Consider the following 19140-nt stretch of genomic DNA (forward strand, 5'->3'; position numbering starts at 1 on the left):
TAGTTTTATTCAATCGTTCTTAACACTAAATTATTACTAGTTATCGTTTTTGCATCATTTTTCTCTTCAAGAGAAATCACATCGATTTTAGAAACATCAGATATGAAATATCTATTTCTTTCCTGCTAAAACCATCATACCACATAAGTACTAGTGGTAGTAATACAGGGTGGGTCTTGTTCAACATATGTTTGAGTTTTTCTGGCTCAATATTTTAAGTTCATGTTGTTTTCTGTAGTGATAAGAGGAGAGCTCATAATTGAACAAGAAAAAACAATCTCTTTGTTCTTAACGTTCTTATTTTTGTATAAATAAATGCTTAAACCGTCAATTTCTGTGTTCCGGCAAGAAAAACAAACTATTTCCTTCTCATTCATCTCCACATCTGGTGAAGATAGTTTTGTGTTTGATACTTGTCAACAGGAAGAAACTAAGAATTATTTTTTCATGTTTTTTGAAAATATAAGATCAAAAATACAGCCTGACCTTCTGAATAACCCAGCTGTGGAACAACGAAGCTTCATGTAAATTTTCTTCTCGCTGTGAACTGATCAAAGAATCTTCATCAGAGAAAATGGCGCGGTATTGCGTGATGATGTCGAACAAATGAACTCGGCTGGCTTCTATTGTCTTTGTGATATGAACATATGCTGAAAAAAAAAATGGAAAAGGAATTATGAGCAGAGATAGTGCTTATGAATCTTTTGAGATGCATCCGCACCTCTTTATAAAAGGCTGTCTGTTCGTCCAACACACTTCAGTATTAAAGTTCCAGCAAAAACCTAATAGCAAGCCGTGGTTCTCTCCAGAATGTGCTGCTGCCATTGTGCACAGAAATCACCTTTTCCATTGCTTTCAACATAATAGAAGTACTGAGACTAAAGCTGCTTTCAGGACTGCCAGCAACTACTATAAAAAAGTAATAAAGAATGCAAGAGAGTTGTATGCTCAGTTCATTAAGTCAAAAGTAGCTGAGAAGCAGCTTGGTTCCCACCAGTTTTGGCAAATAGCAAACAGAATCCTGAATAGAAGCGTATGCTCTATCCCAACTATCATCAATGGACCTGAGGTAATCGTGTCAGCATCAGACAAAGCCAAACTCTTTGCCAAGAACATTGCAGCTAACTCTTCCATTTCCGACCAAGGCCACCAACCCCATATATTTCCTCCTGTATCAGATAACATGCTCTGTGATATACATATATCTGTACGTGATGTTGCCAAGTTAATAAAAAACCTTGATTCCAGTAAAACAACTGGCCCTGACGGTATTCCAATTATAGTACTCAAAAAAACTTCAACCAGAACTTAAATATTGCTATAATATTGGTGCCGAAAGTCCACGAAAATCTGCACCCACTCGACTGAATGACAAACTGAAATATATGCATTAGCCAAGCAAAGAATCCAATCGACCCCCAACTCCATATTCAAGATCTTCTTCCAAGGTTGTTATATATTTATATCTTGGTTGAAATCATTCATCTCAATAGTTTGGAAATGAAAATACAAATTCAAATTTTCTAATACTTAATTGTGTTTATTTTTCTCAAAACATATACTACTTGTTTCATAATCTTTAACTTTTAACATACTTTTTCTCAACACTTCAAAACTGCTAGCTCTGCATGTTAAGATGCTTAATAATGAAGCAACATTCTGCTTCAACTATAACAATAATTTTCCTTTCATTCACCTCATAAAAATGGTGCTGTACTGTTGTGATTCATTACATTATATACATAGAAATATTGACATTCATTACATTATATATATTCATTACATTATATATATAGAAATATTGACATTGAAATTCAGGGTATATAGACCGAGTGCACTCTTTGCAAAGGGCCTGGATATCAGACAAGAATTCTGCAACGAAGAGGTTGGCTTATCTCAGTGTCAGGAGGGATGTTCGGCGCCGATTGAGGAAAATGAAAGAAGATTGGTGGTCTACAAAAGCCTCTGAGCTCCAGGCTGCTTTTGATAGGAAAGATGCGAGGGTATTTTATGAGGGTCTGAAAGAAGTTTTTGGACCACAACAATTTATGGGGGCAGATTGTACAACCTTGTTGACTGATAAGAATGACATCCTTAACCGCTGGAAGGACCATTTTGAAGGAGTGCTGAATTCGTCTTCTGATACTGATGATGATGTTTTGAGTTCTTTGCCTGCAAGAATCCAAATACCAAAGCTAGATGTGATTCCTAATTTTTCTGAAGTTCTTGCAGCTGTAAAACAAATGCTACTGAAAAAGTGTGCAGGTGATGATGGTATACCGGCTGAAATATTCAAGTTTGGGGGGAACACACTTTTGAAAAAACTTTTGGAGTTATTCATCAGGATCTGGGAAAGCGGTTCTGTACCTCAGGATTTCAGGAACTCGTCAATAATCCATCTCTTCAAGAATAAAGGAAAGCGCATTGATTGTGATAACTACCGTGGAATATCACTGCTCTCTGTGGCTGGAAAAGTACTAACCAGGGTCATTTTGAACAGGATAATCATTCATCTAGTAGACAAAATTTATCCTGAGACGCAGTGTGGTTTTAGATCTGGAAGGAGAACCATCGACATGATCTACTATTTACGCCAAGTTGCAGAGAAGGCACGTGAGAAAAATCAGGATCTGTTTGTTGTTTTTATTGACCTAACCAAGGCATTTGACTGTCAACAGAGTCACACTTTGGAAGGTTTTGAATAAAGTTGGAATCCCTGAAAAAAAATGTTAAATGTAATAATATCCTTTCACGAGAATATGGAGGCACGTGTAAGAGCAGACGGAAAGTTCTCTGAGGCATTCAAGGTAAAAACCGGTACGAAACAGGGTTGTGTAATGGCACCTGTGCTCTTTGCCATCTTCTTTTCAATCATGCTCGAGCATGCTTTTAAAGATTACACGCAAGGTGTTCATTTTGAGTTTAGAACTACCGGGGGTCTTTTTAATCATCAAAGATTCAAAGCTAAAACACTAACAAGAAGTAAAATGGTTCGTGATTTTCTTTTTGCAGACGATGTTGCACTCGTGGCCACTTCATTTGAAGAAGCACAAGAATTAGTTGACAAGTTTTCCAATGCCGCAAAAGCATTTGGTTTGATGATTAGTATTAAAAAACAGAAGTTATCTACCAACCAAAGCCCACCCCATTGCAGCAAGGTGGTGTGAATATTCTGAGACCAGGATATGTGGAACTGCCTCAGAAAATCTTAGTGAATAGACAGCCTCTAAAGTATGTTAAATCCTTTGCATATCTCGGAAGTAAGGTGAATTCGTCAGCATCACTTGATGAGATATTGAGCAGAATTTCAAAAGCGACTGATGCCTTCGGCAAAATGCGATCAAGAGTATGGAATGAAAGAGGTTTGACTCTAAAGACCAAAATCTCAGTTTATCGTGCAGTGATTGTTTCGATACTCCTGTATGGATCGGAAGCCTGGACCCCATACTGTAGGCAGATTGAGCAACTGGATATATTCCATAAGCGTTGCCTTCGCAGTATATGTGGATTAACATGGAAAGACAAGGCCCCTAACTCGGGATTGTTTGCTATGTGTGACATTTTAAGTATCGAGGCCTTCCTGATAAAGTCTCAGCTTCGGTGGGCTGGTCACTTTGTTCGCATGGATGAAACCCATCTTCCTAAGCAACTAACATACAGTCAACTGAAAGAGGTTAATCAAAATGTGGGTCGTCCATTTCTGAGGTACAGGGATAAGCTGAAAGACAATCTTAAGCATGCAGGCCTGAACCCAAAAACCTTGTGGGGGGAAAAATGTTTTGCGGGCATTAACACATACATTGACACACGGCTATCAAATCAAGCAAATCTTTGTCGAGCAAGAGTAAAAACAGCACCTTCCCAGCCTGTATCCTGTGAGTCGTGCGGCTTGGTTTGTGGGAGCAGAGCTGGTCTCATGTCACACATGCGGCACAAGCATTGAAGGCAGAGTGAAACAGAACGATTTTTTAGCTCTCATGCGCCAAACACGACGGGAGAGTCCATTATATATAGAAACACAATTCCTACTTCTGACACCAACATTAAATGGGTGTCAGCATTATTCACAAATTTATTTTATTCTATACCATGTTTTCATAAAAACTAAACAAAAAAAAACAAAAGCAATTGAAAGGTCCTGGGCGACACCAGGATCCTTGCTCAGATGTATGAGAGAGGATGAGGCATGGTTAAGGGGGGTTATGCTGACAATTGGTCAAGAAAAACAGATGTCCATAAAACGTCTATCAGAAAAATAATATCGGTTTCAATGAAAGGAAAATATAAATCTGAAAATGGAATTTCTTTAGAACAAGAAAACTAGGGAAGGAGATTGTTTTTCTAATTGGGTTTCGTAAAAATGGATTTTAAATAACTAATGAAATCAGACAGTCACAAGGAACTTATATTCAAAAACCAGACTTTTGTCATCAAGCATATAGAAAAAAACTATAAATCGAGGGAGGATTATTTATTTAAGATGTTATATATTCAAATGCCAAACCATCCGGCAAGTGACTAATGAGCCAGTTTCTTTGGAAAATGATTTAGAAAGAGATAAAAGGGAAAAGAGAATTGAAGAGGGATATGGTTAAGATAGAGAAGGAAAAGGAGATTCAGAGGAAAAGAGAAAGGGTAATCTTCAAATGACAGAGAGGAAGACAGAATTTACTTTCAAAGATTTGGGTGGTTGGAATTAGAGTTTAATAAAAAAAATATTGTGTTTGTAGAAATAGAAGATTTCGCTTACTGGCCTCAAAGCAAGACACATCAGCTTTTTGGGCTACCACCCAAACGACTGGCAGTCCTTGAAAGAGTAAAGTGAAAAGAACAATTTTCCTCCTCCGACCAAAGAAGTTAATTGAAGAGTTTGATTTCAGTTGAAAGATTCTGCATTCAGACATTTTGTTTTTCTTAAATCCGAGAGAAGCCCTAAATTTAACTAATACTTTTTTTGTGTGTACGAACTGTATTCAAAATGATTTTATGCAATAATTATTTTTATTTATAAAAATAGTCTCCAGTATTATTGTTGATTGCATATCGGTTTGAGAGTAACCCTGAACACGACGCAAAGTTGCAGCTGAGGAAAGCAGCATACCAGCCATTCACCGGAGCACCTAGCAAGGATGAACTCAACTGCAGCATCTGACAACAAATGGCCAGCTGAAAATAAAAGTGTTGCCACACAGACTTAGTGTCATGCACGTTTTGCATGCCAAGAGTATCAGAGCAGGAGTTTCCAATAATCAGTAAGCGTCTCATTACATTTTGAAGGGTCCACCACTAGATAGTTAAGAGTGTAACCACCGGAACTTAGGTTTAGCGCACATTTTAGTGCCATGTGTACGCCCTAGCCCTGCTGGGTTGCATCTATAGTCCCACGAGCTGGGATTGACAAACACAACCAGAGGTTATATTACATAACTATAAAATTATAGCCACCCTTTCTGTACATGCGACACACCTAAAACTAGGTTCGAAAAATATAGCAACCATCTCTATAAACCATCAGAGAAGTTAAAACTTTTTCGTTTAATCAGAAAACATGCATTGGCGGTTCTCTAAAGTGAGCTTCTTCCTACAGCTGTTTATAAAGATTGCGCCGATACTTTTGTTATAGCTTACTTTTCACTGTTTAAAATTTATACCGAAACATGTTGGAAATTATTTATACCGCAACATGTTAGAAATTAGATTTTGAAATCAGAATTTGACAACCAGTGTTTATAAAAAACAAATAAAGTTCTCAACTACATTTTACATTTATATTAATATTTTGTTTTATTAACACATAAGAATATAAAACTAACTTTCATAATTAAAATGTTTTCTTACTTAATTTGAAAATATTTCTTGTACTTCTTTAAAATTTGAACTGACCTATTTTTCTTTATCCTAAACTAACATTTACGTCTAGTTTGGCAATTTGGTTCAGTTTAAATTCTGTAGAAAAAAATCCAGTGATGCCTCAGTGACTTTTGTGTGTGTATGTGTGTGTGTTGGGGGGGGGCATTAAAAAATTCTTTGTTAAAGCTGTTTATGCATAAACAATGCATCTCTTTCAATAAAAAATAAATTTCAGCAACAATTTCTGCCTTAAATAAGTAGTTTGGTTAAAACATGACAATAAAAGTAAATTGCATATGTTCTCTTTACAAATCAAGTATTTTTTTTATTAAGACAGATAACAATACAGATACTTACATACACAACCAATTTTGTTTAAAATATTACAAAAAAAAAGTTGCTCAAGTTTTCTTGATAAATGAAGTATTAACATTTTTATATATATATAACAATGTTTCACTGACACCTTTTTAAACAACCGGTTTCGTTTACAATATAAAAACAGTAAATCAGTTACATTCTTTTTAACAATCACGTTTTAAGATTTAGTCAGTTATTTTTCTTCTTCTTTCTTAAACAAACTATTTCAGTCACCTAAATTATTTGCACTGAAATATGTGTCACCATTAGTGACAAACTTATCTGTCTTAATTTCATGGTTTTGTAAAAAAAAAAATTAAAATAGACTTTTCACTTAAATTAACAGCCTGTATTTATCAGAAAACAAAAAACGCATTTTCCCATTATATTTTAGATAGGATTTTGGTCTATGATCCATAAGGGACTCTAACCGGTATACTTGTTCTGTATGCTCATATGTGATACAATGTAACTTTTGAATATTGTGGGTTCATAAATAAGTTAGCCCCAGACCTGAACTTCAAGTGCAAAGGATATGCACACTCTACTGATAATTGTCCCCACAAATGTACTAAATAACATCCTGGAGATAGAAGACCCATTCTGCTACCAAAGAGATATGCTGAGTGCAGATGGGCAATGTGAATTCAATACACTCAACAGGCGAAATTTTGTGAGCTGTTGCATTTGATAACATTGTAAACCATCTCTTTTTCCTAAGTTAATTTGTATAGGTGCTATGTCAGGAGTGTCACGTTATATAGCAATGAATGCTGGGCCCTCACCCAGTCCTCTCTTGCCAAGTGCACTGCAATGACAGATCTATGATAAGATGGACCTGCAATATGAAATCTGACCAAAGCAGACATTAGGTCAGAGGATTTGCTCAGTATAGAAGTTATCCTAAGGACAAATCAGTTATGTTAATGTGGTTATATAGAATGTTCATTCTTTTGAATAAACCATTGCAAAAAGCTTGGATGTCTTGAGTAGTAAAAAGGTTGACTGTCCATAAAAACTTGGAGCCAAGTGATTAAATACAGAGTAGAATTTAGAGCAGTGACGGCTCGTGCCTGAGATTAGTGGGGGTGCTGCTTCAAAAATTTTATGTATTTTTTTAATATCGTGTAAAGGAATTCGAATATATAAATAAATATTTAATCAAATAATAAACAAACATTCAAATAAATATTCAAATATATAACAAAGACAAATAATCAATCAGAAATGGATAATACACAAAAACTTTTTTATTAAAAAGATTTTTTTAAATTATGTACACTTTACAGAATAAAAATAATATATATATTTATTCCTTTTAAACTTTTCAGATTAAATAAAAGTTTGCGTTTTTTTTTTTTTTTTTTTTTTTGCAAACAAACGAAAAACATTTTTAAAAATAACTTATTTTTTATAAAAACAAAAAAGAAAAACTTTGAAATTTACCTGCCTCCCTACGAGGATTAATTTAGGAGTTTACTATTGAAAATAGCGTTTTATTTAATAACAGTTTTATTTACAAAATTTATTTTTTAAAGATGTATTTATAACAAAACGTATTTGTAAATAAAATGCAAAATAAAAAAGTTTACATTTTTATATAGTGAGCAAACAAACAAAAATATTTAAAGATACAAAATTTTATTTACAAATCTTTTAACAACTTGCTTTTTATATAAAACTAGCGGGGGTACCCGGCGTTGCCCGGGTGTTTGTTTCCGGGACGGGGGGGGGGGGGGAGTTTTAAAAAATGTTATGGTAGGTAAGTAGGAAGGATCAAACCCGGAGTCATGAGTAAAAGTAGGAAAATAAAGTGTGAAAAAAAACATCTGCAACGTTAACAGTTCGGCCACCAAGAAAAGTCCATTCCAGTTGTTTAGGAAAAAAAAAAAAAAAAAAACGACTACGGTAGGTCGGCGCAAACGTGAAAATATAATGTGAATTGTCCAGTACGCTAACCACTACGCCACAGAGCACTGCAGCTTAGTTTACTGATTTTAAATAACTTCACATGAAAGAACTACGAAGCCAAACCGGTGTTCTCTTCTCAACTGTTCCTTGTGAACGATCCCCAAACGGTGTTAAGTGGTGGCAGGGGGAGGAGGAATTTATTAGAGAGAAAATATTTTACCACTTCCATTGATCTTAACCGATTTTGGCCGTGACTTCTCAGCAGAAAAAGTATAGAAATCTAAGATTATCGAGGAATTTGAGAAATAATAAGCCTATAACACACCTCAGATATTGTTCTGCCGTTTGTGCATATTATATTTGCATGAAGTATCTTGATTTTTAATCCTATTAAGGTCAAAATCCGACGGGAAAAAATGAGTTCATTTTATTTATATAGAGAGAAACAAACTTGGCTATTTACTGACCTTCCCATGCCGGTAAAGATCGACATAAAGTGGAGATTTATTATAAGAAAATAGGATGTCATATATAAGCATTATAAAACATCGAATTTTAATGTAGCTTTCTTCCCCAAAAAACAAAAATTAAAATTGTCTCAGTCCAGAAGGATTTCTAATTACTTTTTTTAATGCGTATTATCTGACCCATCTACTAAGAAATTCAATGTAAAGTTTAAAAATGCATAATTATAAAAAACTGTTTTTTTTTTACTTACAAACACATTTTAATTAAAAAATCTTGTGTAAAAAATCCATTTTTCAAAGTGTAAAACTTCTAACATTGTCCTTGTTGGAGGCAAATAAATGCTAATTTTTTTATATCTAAAACATACACGTTAAAAAGATTTCTAACTAAAATGCATTTTCAACATAAACTGTTTCTTCGCTTTTTTGCTTCTAGGAAAAAATGTAAACAGTTTTTTTTGTAAAGTTTAGTTGTTGCAAAATAAATAGCATTTAAAACTATTTTAAAGAAACAAACAAAAAGGCAGGTAGATGGAAAAGTAACTTTATTTTTATGGTAAGATTTATTTATTGTATATTTGGTTTTTACCCTTGGCCGCATGTTAGCTTCACTGCTAAATTCCCGAATACTTTTAATAAATAAAAATAAACAGTTTCTGTATATTATATATTTCCGTCTGCTACCGACTTAAATCGGAATGCTAAAAGTGTGCGTATTTAAAAAAAAAATAGCACAATATTTTATGTACAAGAACACGTTATGTGCAGATTTTAATAATAATTTTAAAAAATATAAGTAAACCTCCTTTTTTTTTTCAATAATAATGTTATCATATCTATACAGGCGCACACTCTAAGCAAACAACGAATTTCACGACACGGAGCTGCGCCAAGCGACAGTTCCTCATGAGGCTTTCATCGGCTGTCTAAAGCGTCTAATCCACGCATGCGTACAAGAGAATTTCATTAAGAAAGTGTAACTGTGAATTTAACAGCTCCAAGCAAGTTTTATTTTTGTTATTATATAAATTTGGAGATACCGACATTAAAGTTAATGATTTTATAATGTACACATAGAAAAAATAAAATAATAATAATAAACAAATGTATTATTTTTAATTTTATCATTAATATTGTGTAGAAATAACTTGGGGGTGCTGCAGTCCCACAGCTCCATGCACGAGCCGCCACTGATTTAGAGACGGTTGAACAACTGAACTGGAGAGTGAGTTTGCAAAATATCAAACAATGACAAGGAAAATGTGACATTAACTGAATATGATAAAGAAAAAGTCACCTGGGAATTGAACATTCAAATAATTATTATAGATAATAATCAAGAATAACATAAATCAAATCTTTTGTCTGGTCATGACTGATAGAATCAGAACATTCTATTCTGTGAGTTTGAAATTCTGTTCAAGTTGCCAAGTTTAACATAAAGACTCCCATGCTTAAAAAGATGCATGTGAAGATGATCAGATGTGACATTGCAAATATAATAACTAAGATTAGAATAGTAGTTGGAATGAAATTAGAAATTATTAAATCTTGTGGATTATTTATGAAAATCAAAATGTTAAAAATCAATACGTATTCACTCCATGAATTATGATTGTGTTATAAATTTAATTGGCTTTTAAAGCAAATGGTGAAAATACATTTCTTAGTTAAAATCTCAAATAAACTCATTTGCAATAAGTATAAAAAAAAAGGGGCTTATCATTCCCACTTACCTCCCTTTAATATACTAACAATCTAAAAATAGGGTCTGTCTAATTAACCAACCAGGGACCTCCGTTTATCGGGTTCACTTTTAGAACAATAGTCTCTCCCTCTTTTAACCACAGCTCGTCCATGAAGCAACAGGTAGGAAAATTCCTCTCCTAAAACTTTGTGCCTATACGAACATTAAAACAACCGTCTAATTCTTTGGATGTAAAAGAACTTTATAGTTGGACTTTCTCTAAAGCCGCAAACACAATAAGTTTTGCAAAACTTGTAAATTTTATTGTTTTAATAATTAATACTTTTTTCTATATCCTGTTTTGTGTCGTTAGTGAATCCCTTTATTTCAGTCTGCTCCAACGAACTTCGCGGCAATTTTTGGACTACAACCTCCATTTGCCAGTATTCGCTTTATTTTGCAAAACTTAAAAAACGTTTGGCTGTTTGAAAAAGAAAAAAGGGAACTAATAGACACATTAAAAAAAAAAACGAGAAAAGTCAACTTAGAGAGCCCTCTATAAAATTAAACTTATTTCATTGCCTTTGTAAAAAAAAAAAGGGGTGTCTTTAAAGAATGAAATTCAACCCGAGTGTGAATTACATTTGCTGAAAAAAAATCAACCCGCATGTGAATTACATTTGTTGAAAGAAAGAAAAAAAAAAAAAATTAAACTTATTTCATTGCCTTCGTGAAAAATCAAAACAATGCACGCACGCACAAAGACTGGCCTTAAATAACGACAAATTTCAGCATGTGTGTTGTAACGCATATAACAACAGCATTAAAAAAAAATGGTAAACAGACCTATTTTTTTTGTTTAAATTAAATACTTCATGTGTTCTGTTGGGGTCTCTTATTTGTGACCTTTGAAAAAAAAAAATTTTTATTGAAAAAAAAGGGGGGGGGGGAGTTTCTTTCCCTTTTGTTGAATTACGTCTGTTTATATTCCTCCAGTGAATACTTATTTGCGACTTTCTTAACCTCTGTTGTAAAAAAAAAAAAAACATACATTTTATTTATAACGTTTGTTTAACTAAGACAAACTGCTTCATTTCATGTGCTATTAATTTAAAGGGAAATTGACATCGTGTTTGGATTACAAAAAAAAAATCACTTACCCGAGGAAGCACATTAATAATAAAAAAAAAAATAAAAAAAAAAAATGGAGAATTTCATGGCCTTGAAATGTGTGAAACCACTCGTGGATTCACGGAACATTTTAAAGGATTATATCATCCTTAATATTGAAATGTTGGAAGAAGGTGAAGGACCGACTAAGAAGACTTACCATTATCAAGGATATGCAATTAGAGGTTCGTACCTTAAATAACAAAATTAAGGGACTATGCATCAAGGCAGAGCTTGATTTGAAGGAGTGTGGCTTCGTGGAAGAACAGAAGAAGGAAATTAGATTTCGGACTAGCTCCAATGACCACCTCTCTGTCATAGAAAGCTCTGTTATAGAACACGCCCCGCCGGAAAAATCTGAAGCTGCCCAAGTTTCTCTGTTGTCGATCCCTAAGTTGCAGTGCACTACCTTCAGTGGAGTCAACCCCTCTAAGTTTGAATTTAAGAATTTTCTCTCTCAATTTAAAAATTGCACCGATTCCATTAAGTCTGGTAAGACCAAACTGGCCCTTCTAAAAGGATATTTGAGCGAGTATGCCCTACAGCTGGTCTCTCATCTAACATTAGAAGATGAAAATTACGGTGTGGCTGTGGACTTACTAACCAAGGAGTTCTTAGATGTCCCCTTCATCATAAACGAAATCTTCAAACAAATCATTTCTGCTTCTCCTCTTTATGAGCCCGATTTTGTGTCTGTGAAGCAATACCTTGCTGAAGTGAGGGCAGATTTGTCGGAGTTAAAAACCTCATATCAGATCGATTTTTTTGAAGAAAAGTCTCCTGGATTTATATTGGTCAGTCATATCATGCGTGAAAAATTACCAGCGATTTTAAGAAGGGAAATTAGTCACCGAGTGGGATCAAATTACCCTACTATGTCACAAATTTTTGACAACTACAGTGAGGCCATTCGTGCTCTTTCAAGGAATAAAAAACAATTTCGGTCATCAGAAACACATTTTAAAAAAGACCGGAGACAGGTCAGAGTCCACGAAAAGAAGAATAATGATGCTGCTGCCTTGCAGAATTTTGTAACAAGCTCTCCCAATACTTACTGCAAACTCTGTACTGTACGTGGCCACACCATGTCGGGTTGCAGTAAATTTTCTTCTTATGAGGACAGAATTGAGAGATGTAGACAATTGAGATTATGTACAGCGTGTTCCAGTTTTAAACATAAAAGTGAAAACTGCCCTGGACTCCAGACCAAATCACCTCTCATGTAAATTATGTTCCTCTAAGGCGCATATTGCTCCATTGTGTGACGGTACCAAAAAGGTAATTTCCCTATTTTCGCACATGCTTGAAAATGACATTCTACTGCCTATTGTTACTATTTCCTTGAAATACTGCAACCAGAGGACGACTATTAACTGCCTTTTTGATACGAGAAGCCAGCGTTCTTATTTCTTTAAAATAATATTAAAGGAGTTAAGGTACCCTGACGAAAATCCTAATACTTCTGACTACCAAATGAAAACTTATTCTGGTATTACCATGAAAACTCTTAAACAGGTTGTACTAGAAGTTAATATAGAACCGGGGAAGCAATTGCCTATTCCTGTCCTGATTGATGAACAATTTAACATATAATTTGAATTTAGTAATTTCAACAAGGTGAAATCCAACTTGAATAAATTAAACTACAAGTTGGCATTTGCAAGTGATAACCAGAGTGATACTATTAAAATACTGGGTATCATTGGTATTGATATATTCCAATTCATGACAAGCTCCAGGGTCATTGAATGCATGAATGGACACGCCTGGGATTTGCTTCAGGGGATTGCACCCTTTGGAAATTTCCAACATTTTTTATATCCTCAGCAGATAACCTCTGTGGGGACTAGCTACAGACTTTGCCGTAATTACCATACAGTAGTTTCGGAATATGCATACTGTCCTGAGCGGCAGTTAAATTCCATATTAGAACCCAAATCTACATACCCAGATCCATTCCCGGACATATTTGAAACTTCAAACATGGAAAGAAACTTGGAGAACATGTTTGCTGTAGACTTAGCTGCTGCCCCTCTTGGAGAGGAACTTGTTAGCGACTACGACAAGGAAAAGGTGAGACATTTAAGTCGTCCATTGAATTCAAGAACAATTGTTATTTTGTGGATTTACCCTGGCATAAGGACAAGGTCAGTTCAGTTCCTTCCAACTACCAAGTAGCATTTAAGGTGCTAGAAAGAACAATGCTTTCCTTGAGAAAAAGGAATTTGGAGGAAGCGTACACTGACATTTTTCGTCAGCAGGAGTCTGAGAGGATCATTGAAAGAATTGCACTCAACCCTCGAGATTTCCACAAATACATCTGGATACCACACAGACCAGTCTTCAAGTTGGACCAACAGGTAACTACCAAAATAAGACCTGTTTTTAATTGTTCTCTCAAAACTGGAGGCGGTTACTCCCTCAATGAAGCATGTTATCCCGGCATAAATATGATGAATAATATGCTTGAACTTTTACTGCTGTTTGTCACTAACAAATATGTCTCATTAGGAGATATAAGGAAAGCCTTTTTGATGATAAAACTCAAGTCTGATGAAGACAAAAACAGATTTTGTTTTTTTGTAAAGGATGGAGATAACTTGCTATGTTATCGATATTGTACTTTAATATTTGGGTTCAATGCCAGCCCTTTATTCTAAATTACATTCTTCGACACCATGTGAATCACTTCCCAAATGATGCATGCACTGAAATGCTGAGGAGAAGATGTTATGTGAACAACTTGTGCATGACAAGCAATTCTTCCGAGGAAATAATTAACCTCTATAAAAATGCGATACCTCGTTTGCAGAAAGGAAATTTCCAACTGAGATCATGTAATTCGAATTATGAACCCCTGCGAGATATTATGATCAAGGATGACAGAATTGTGCAACATGGTTGTGAATTTGAGAAAGTACTAGGGTATAAATATCACCCTAAAATGGATTATATCAGCATTGCTAACACTTCTGTTCAAAAAAACATTATCTCGAAGAGGGATATTTTGGCCGAGACAGCAAAATTATTTGACCCGTTGTCACTCTGTGCTCCTGTCACTGTTAAGGCTAAGATTCTTCTCCGGAAATTATGGCTACTCAAATTGAGTTGGGATGAGAGGGTACCAGATGAAGTGATGACAGGTTGGTCGAATTTGGCCGAAGATCTTTCTGGTTTGAGTGATTTGGTTTTCTCCAGACAAGCTGTGGACTCTAATAGTCCACTGAGATTATATTTATTCTGCGATGCATCTCCTCAGGCTTATGGCTTTGTAGTTTATGGTATGCAAGGTGGGAAATCCCATATAATATTTTCTAAGGTGAGAGTGGCTCCGATGAAAGCAAAAACCTTACCTATGATGGAATTGCTCGCTGTGTTCACAGCATTCAAGACATTAAGCATGCTATATATATATATTATTCCTTAATTGGAATTCATTTTTGAGATGAGCATTATATATATTAATTTATTTTTATTTCGGACTACTAGTCTCATCTTTATTAGTTGTTGTTTTTCATCTTTTTATGTTGAATCTCTACAGTTCCAGATGAACATTGTCTGAAGATAGCGGTTTCAATCCCACCCAAAGCGTGCCAGAGGTTAATTGGCCAAAATGTGGTGAGACGACAACAACTACGGATGGCAGTGATGGCTGAGAATGCAGTTAGGAGATTCGAAGTTCCTATCTGTTGCGGTTACCATCTGACGAAGGCCAGAGGAATTAGTTGGCCGAAACGTTGTGAATAAACAATTCAATAAAAAGATGAAAAACAACAACTAATAAAGATGAGACTAGTAGTCCGAAATAAAAATAAATTAATATTAAGCATGCTGTTGAAATCCTATTCCAACATTAAGATTGAAAACATTTTTGTCGCTGTGGATGCACAAGTTGTATTGTCATGGGTTTTGTCGGACAATATTAAAACAAAATGTTTATATACCAGAAACAGAATCAGAGACATTCGAGATATGAAAGAGAGGTTGATTAAAGAATTTGGAGTAGACATTCATTACAAATATGTACCCTCTGCTGACAATCCGGCCGATCTCTCTCGAGGAATCACTCTGGAAAAATTTTAAGAGAGATTTGACGACTGGATTTACGGGCCTTCTTGGCTGGTTGAGGAGCCTGAAAGATGGCCTACAAATACTTTAAGTTGTCTAAGTTCTGAAAACAAATGCCATGTGGAAAATGTTTTCCATAACACATTAAGCGAAACAATAAAGGAACCATTGATCCCTTATGAAAGGTTTTTGAACTTTGATAAGCTGTGTCACTCTACTGCTAACATATTCAAATTTGTCAGAGGATGCAAGCGAACAAAAGAACAGTCTGATTCTATCCAAACTGCCAAGATTTACCTGATAAAAATGATGCAACTGGAAGTATTTAATAAAGAAATTTCATATCTAAGAGATCCTCTTAATAAGGATATTCCCTTACTTGTTAAGAATCTTAATGTTTTTATGGATTCTGACGGCATCTTAAGAGTGGATGGGCGAATTGCCAATTCTTCTAGGTACGACTATAATTTGATCTACCCCATTTTAATTGCCAAACGGCACCCTCTTACAAAGTTAATAATCTTGGATAGCCATCTTCGATGCAAACAGGCATAGGCACAACAGTGACTAAATTAAACTATCTGGATATTGGGTTCCTCAAGCGAGACAGTCTGTGAAAACAGTGATTTCTGATTGCATTACCTGCAGAAAATTCAATAGCCTTGCCTTCAAATACCCCAAATTGACTAATTTACCTAAACACAGGGTTAAGTTGATAAATCCATTCCAACACACTGGAATCGATTATACAGGACACATTTGGGTAAAAAGAGATGGGAAGTCTCATAAAATGTATCTATTGATTTTTACATGCATGAATGTGAGAGCGATTCACATCGAACTTGTGCCTGATATGAGCACGCAAGCCTTCATACAAGCATTGATACACTTTTCTAACCTTTATGGAACACCCACCCACATATACAGTGACAATGCTTATGCATTTGATGCAGTCGCAGGTGGTGATGTAATTAGACATCACATCAGCGGCAATGAATTTAGTAAGTCATTTACTAAATCCGCGATCAAACTCATTAAAATACCCTTATACTCCCCTTGGATTGGAAGTACATGGGAAAGGATGATTAGAGTGATTAAATCCTGCCTATTTAAAACGCTGGGGCGCTCCAAAACTGATTATTTTAATCTTCTTACCCTCCTATCTGATATCCAAAGGGCAGTTAACTCAAGACCCCTGACTTACAGATGTTCTACAGATGTGGATTTACTCCCCCTAACACCCAACTGCTTCATTCATCCAAACATAATTCCAATTCACCCAGTTTTGTTGAGACAGAACCTACCTCCAGATCTCTGCTTGTGACTGCCTTGGAAAACAGAGAAGAGTTGAGGGCAAAATTCAAGGACCTTTGGCACGAGGAGTATTTGCTAAGTTTGAGGGAATCTTGCAAGGACTTACATGAAACTGAATTTCAAAATAGAATTAAGGTCAATGACATGATCCTTATTAAAAATCCGGCCAAGCCCAGACCTTTCTGGAAGCTTGGCAGAGTTGTGGAACTTTTCAGTGGCAACGACGGCAAAGTTCATTCTGCCCGAATAAAAAGAGGTGATAATTCAGTAGAAACACACAGCCTCAAACATTTATACCCTTTGGAGTTGTCCTTCACTCATAGCTATTTCCCTGACATACCAGCCGACGAAGAACCTGATGAAGTCATATCCTATCCTAAGAAAGCTAAAGACGCACCAGAATCTTCAGTTGAAATGATAACTAACCGGCCTAAGCGGATAAAAAAACCCAACTCTAACCCTGATTACCATTACTTTTGAAACATATATTGTAATTAGGCCATAATGCCTAAAAATATTTGAAAAAAAAAAATACTACAGTTAGCCATGCAACAATTACATTCGTCGCATTTTGTTGTCGTTGGGAGAGTATAAAAAAAAGGGGTCTATCATTCCCACTTAGCTCCCTTTAATACACTAACAATCTAAAAATAGGGTCTGTCTAATTAACCAATCAGGGACCCCCGTTTATCGGGTTCGCTTTTAGAACAATAGTCTCTTTCTCTTTTAACCACAGCTCGTCCATGAAGCAACAGGTAGGAAAATTCCTCTCCTAAAATTTTGTGCCTATACGAACATTACAAGAGCCGTCTAATTCTTTGGACGTAAAAGAACTTTATAGTTGGACTTTCTCTAACACAATAAGTTTTGAAAAACTTGTAAATTTTATTGTTTTAATAATTAATACTTTTTTCTACATCCTGTTTTGTGTCGTTAGTGAATCCCTTTATTTCAGTCTGCTCCAACGAACTTCACGGCAAATTTCGGACTACAACCTCCATTTGCCAGTATTCGCTTTATCAGAGGCAAAAAACTTATGTCAATAAGGATTTAATAATAGGAAATTGGTTATACACAGTTACATTATCTCCGTTATAGAATATATATAATAAATAAGACTTTTAAATTACCGACTGACAAGAGTAAAATTATAAAACCTTAAAAAGAAAGTTTCCACTCACGATCATCTCTTGGTATAACATCAAGTATACTTTGAAACCATGTATCTCGAGCCTGAAAGAATATAAATAAAAATAATTATGTATATACAAGACAGAGAGAGAAGATTAAGAAGAATGAAAAAAAATGCAAATTGTAAAAATTTTATTTTTGTATATGTATACAAGTACGGATGTATGTGCATGTATATTAACTTCTTTTTTCAATATGAACAACCAAAAGACAGACCTGTTTTCTTTGTCTTAGGACATCCTAATTTTAATGTCTACTGGTTGAAACATCACCATGAGAATGTCGTTTTTGCATAGGTTTAAATAAATAAAAATATTAATATTAACACATTCAATAAATCTACAAGTTAACTAATAAAACTTTTATGTAAAATTCAAGTTTATTCATCAAAATAATTTCTAGTGTGATATACACATTCCAACGCTTTTCTAAAAATGTGATTCCTTTTTTGTAGAACAGTTTATCTTTGGTTTCAAAATATCAACTTTTTATATTGCTTCTTCATTGTAGCTAAATCTCTTTCTCTGGAGTATTCTTTTGGTGTCTGCAAACAGTCACTAGTTGCTGAAAGACAGATTTGGGAAATAGAGTTAATGTTGAAACAATTCTAAGTACAATTTAAATAGTTTTGCTATTGTGATTGGCGTACAACATGGTGCATTGTCTTGATGAGAACTTTTTTCTTTTTCAATTGTTGGCGTTTATTAGCGATTTCTTTATTTTCATAACTAACCTATAATATTCACTATTGATTGTTCTTTTCTCAACAAAATATCCTAGCATCCTAAAATGCTGAGGTGAAAACCTTGTCTGCCAATGCTTGCATCTTTTTTCATTTTGGATGGACCTGCTGCTGTCCACTCAACTAACTGCCAATTTGACTGTACAGTGACGTGGTGTATCCATTGATGCAAAAAGATTCCTTTTTGTTGTACTGAAACAGTTGATGCATCATTGTTTTTGAAAGACTATGTAAAAATGTGACATTCATTTTGAACATAACTTTCTTATTCACAAAAGTTCATGATGAACACAAACTTCTGATATCTTCAGTTCCTCTGCTATCTCACGCAACTGATTTACAAGCGGTCAAAATCAGTTTGTTGACTTATGGTTTTCCAG

At 34.9% G+C, this 19140-nt stretch overlaps 1 protein-coding gene across 1 annotated transcript in view; it reads right to left on the reverse strand.

The window, feature by feature from the left end:
- LOC145277860 (conserved oligomeric Golgi complex subunit 8-like) overlaps positions 1–19140 on the reverse strand; it is a gene marked incomplete in the record, with an annotated part of 189211 nt that overhangs the window by 13492 nt on the left and 156579 nt on the right. Inside the window, 2 exon segments of the mRNA XM_080129811.1 lie at positions 487–650; positions 18009–18060. Coding sequence (XP_079985937.1) covers positions 487–650; positions 18009–18060 — 216 coding nt within the window.

This window comes from Euprymna scolopes, chromosome 6, assembly GCF_053919585.1.
Source record: "Euprymna scolopes isolate OS-2025 chromosome 6, ASM5391958v1, whole genome shotgun sequence".
Lineage (NCBI taxonomy): Eukaryota > Metazoa > Mollusca > Cephalopoda > Sepiida > Sepiolidae > Euprymna > Euprymna scolopes.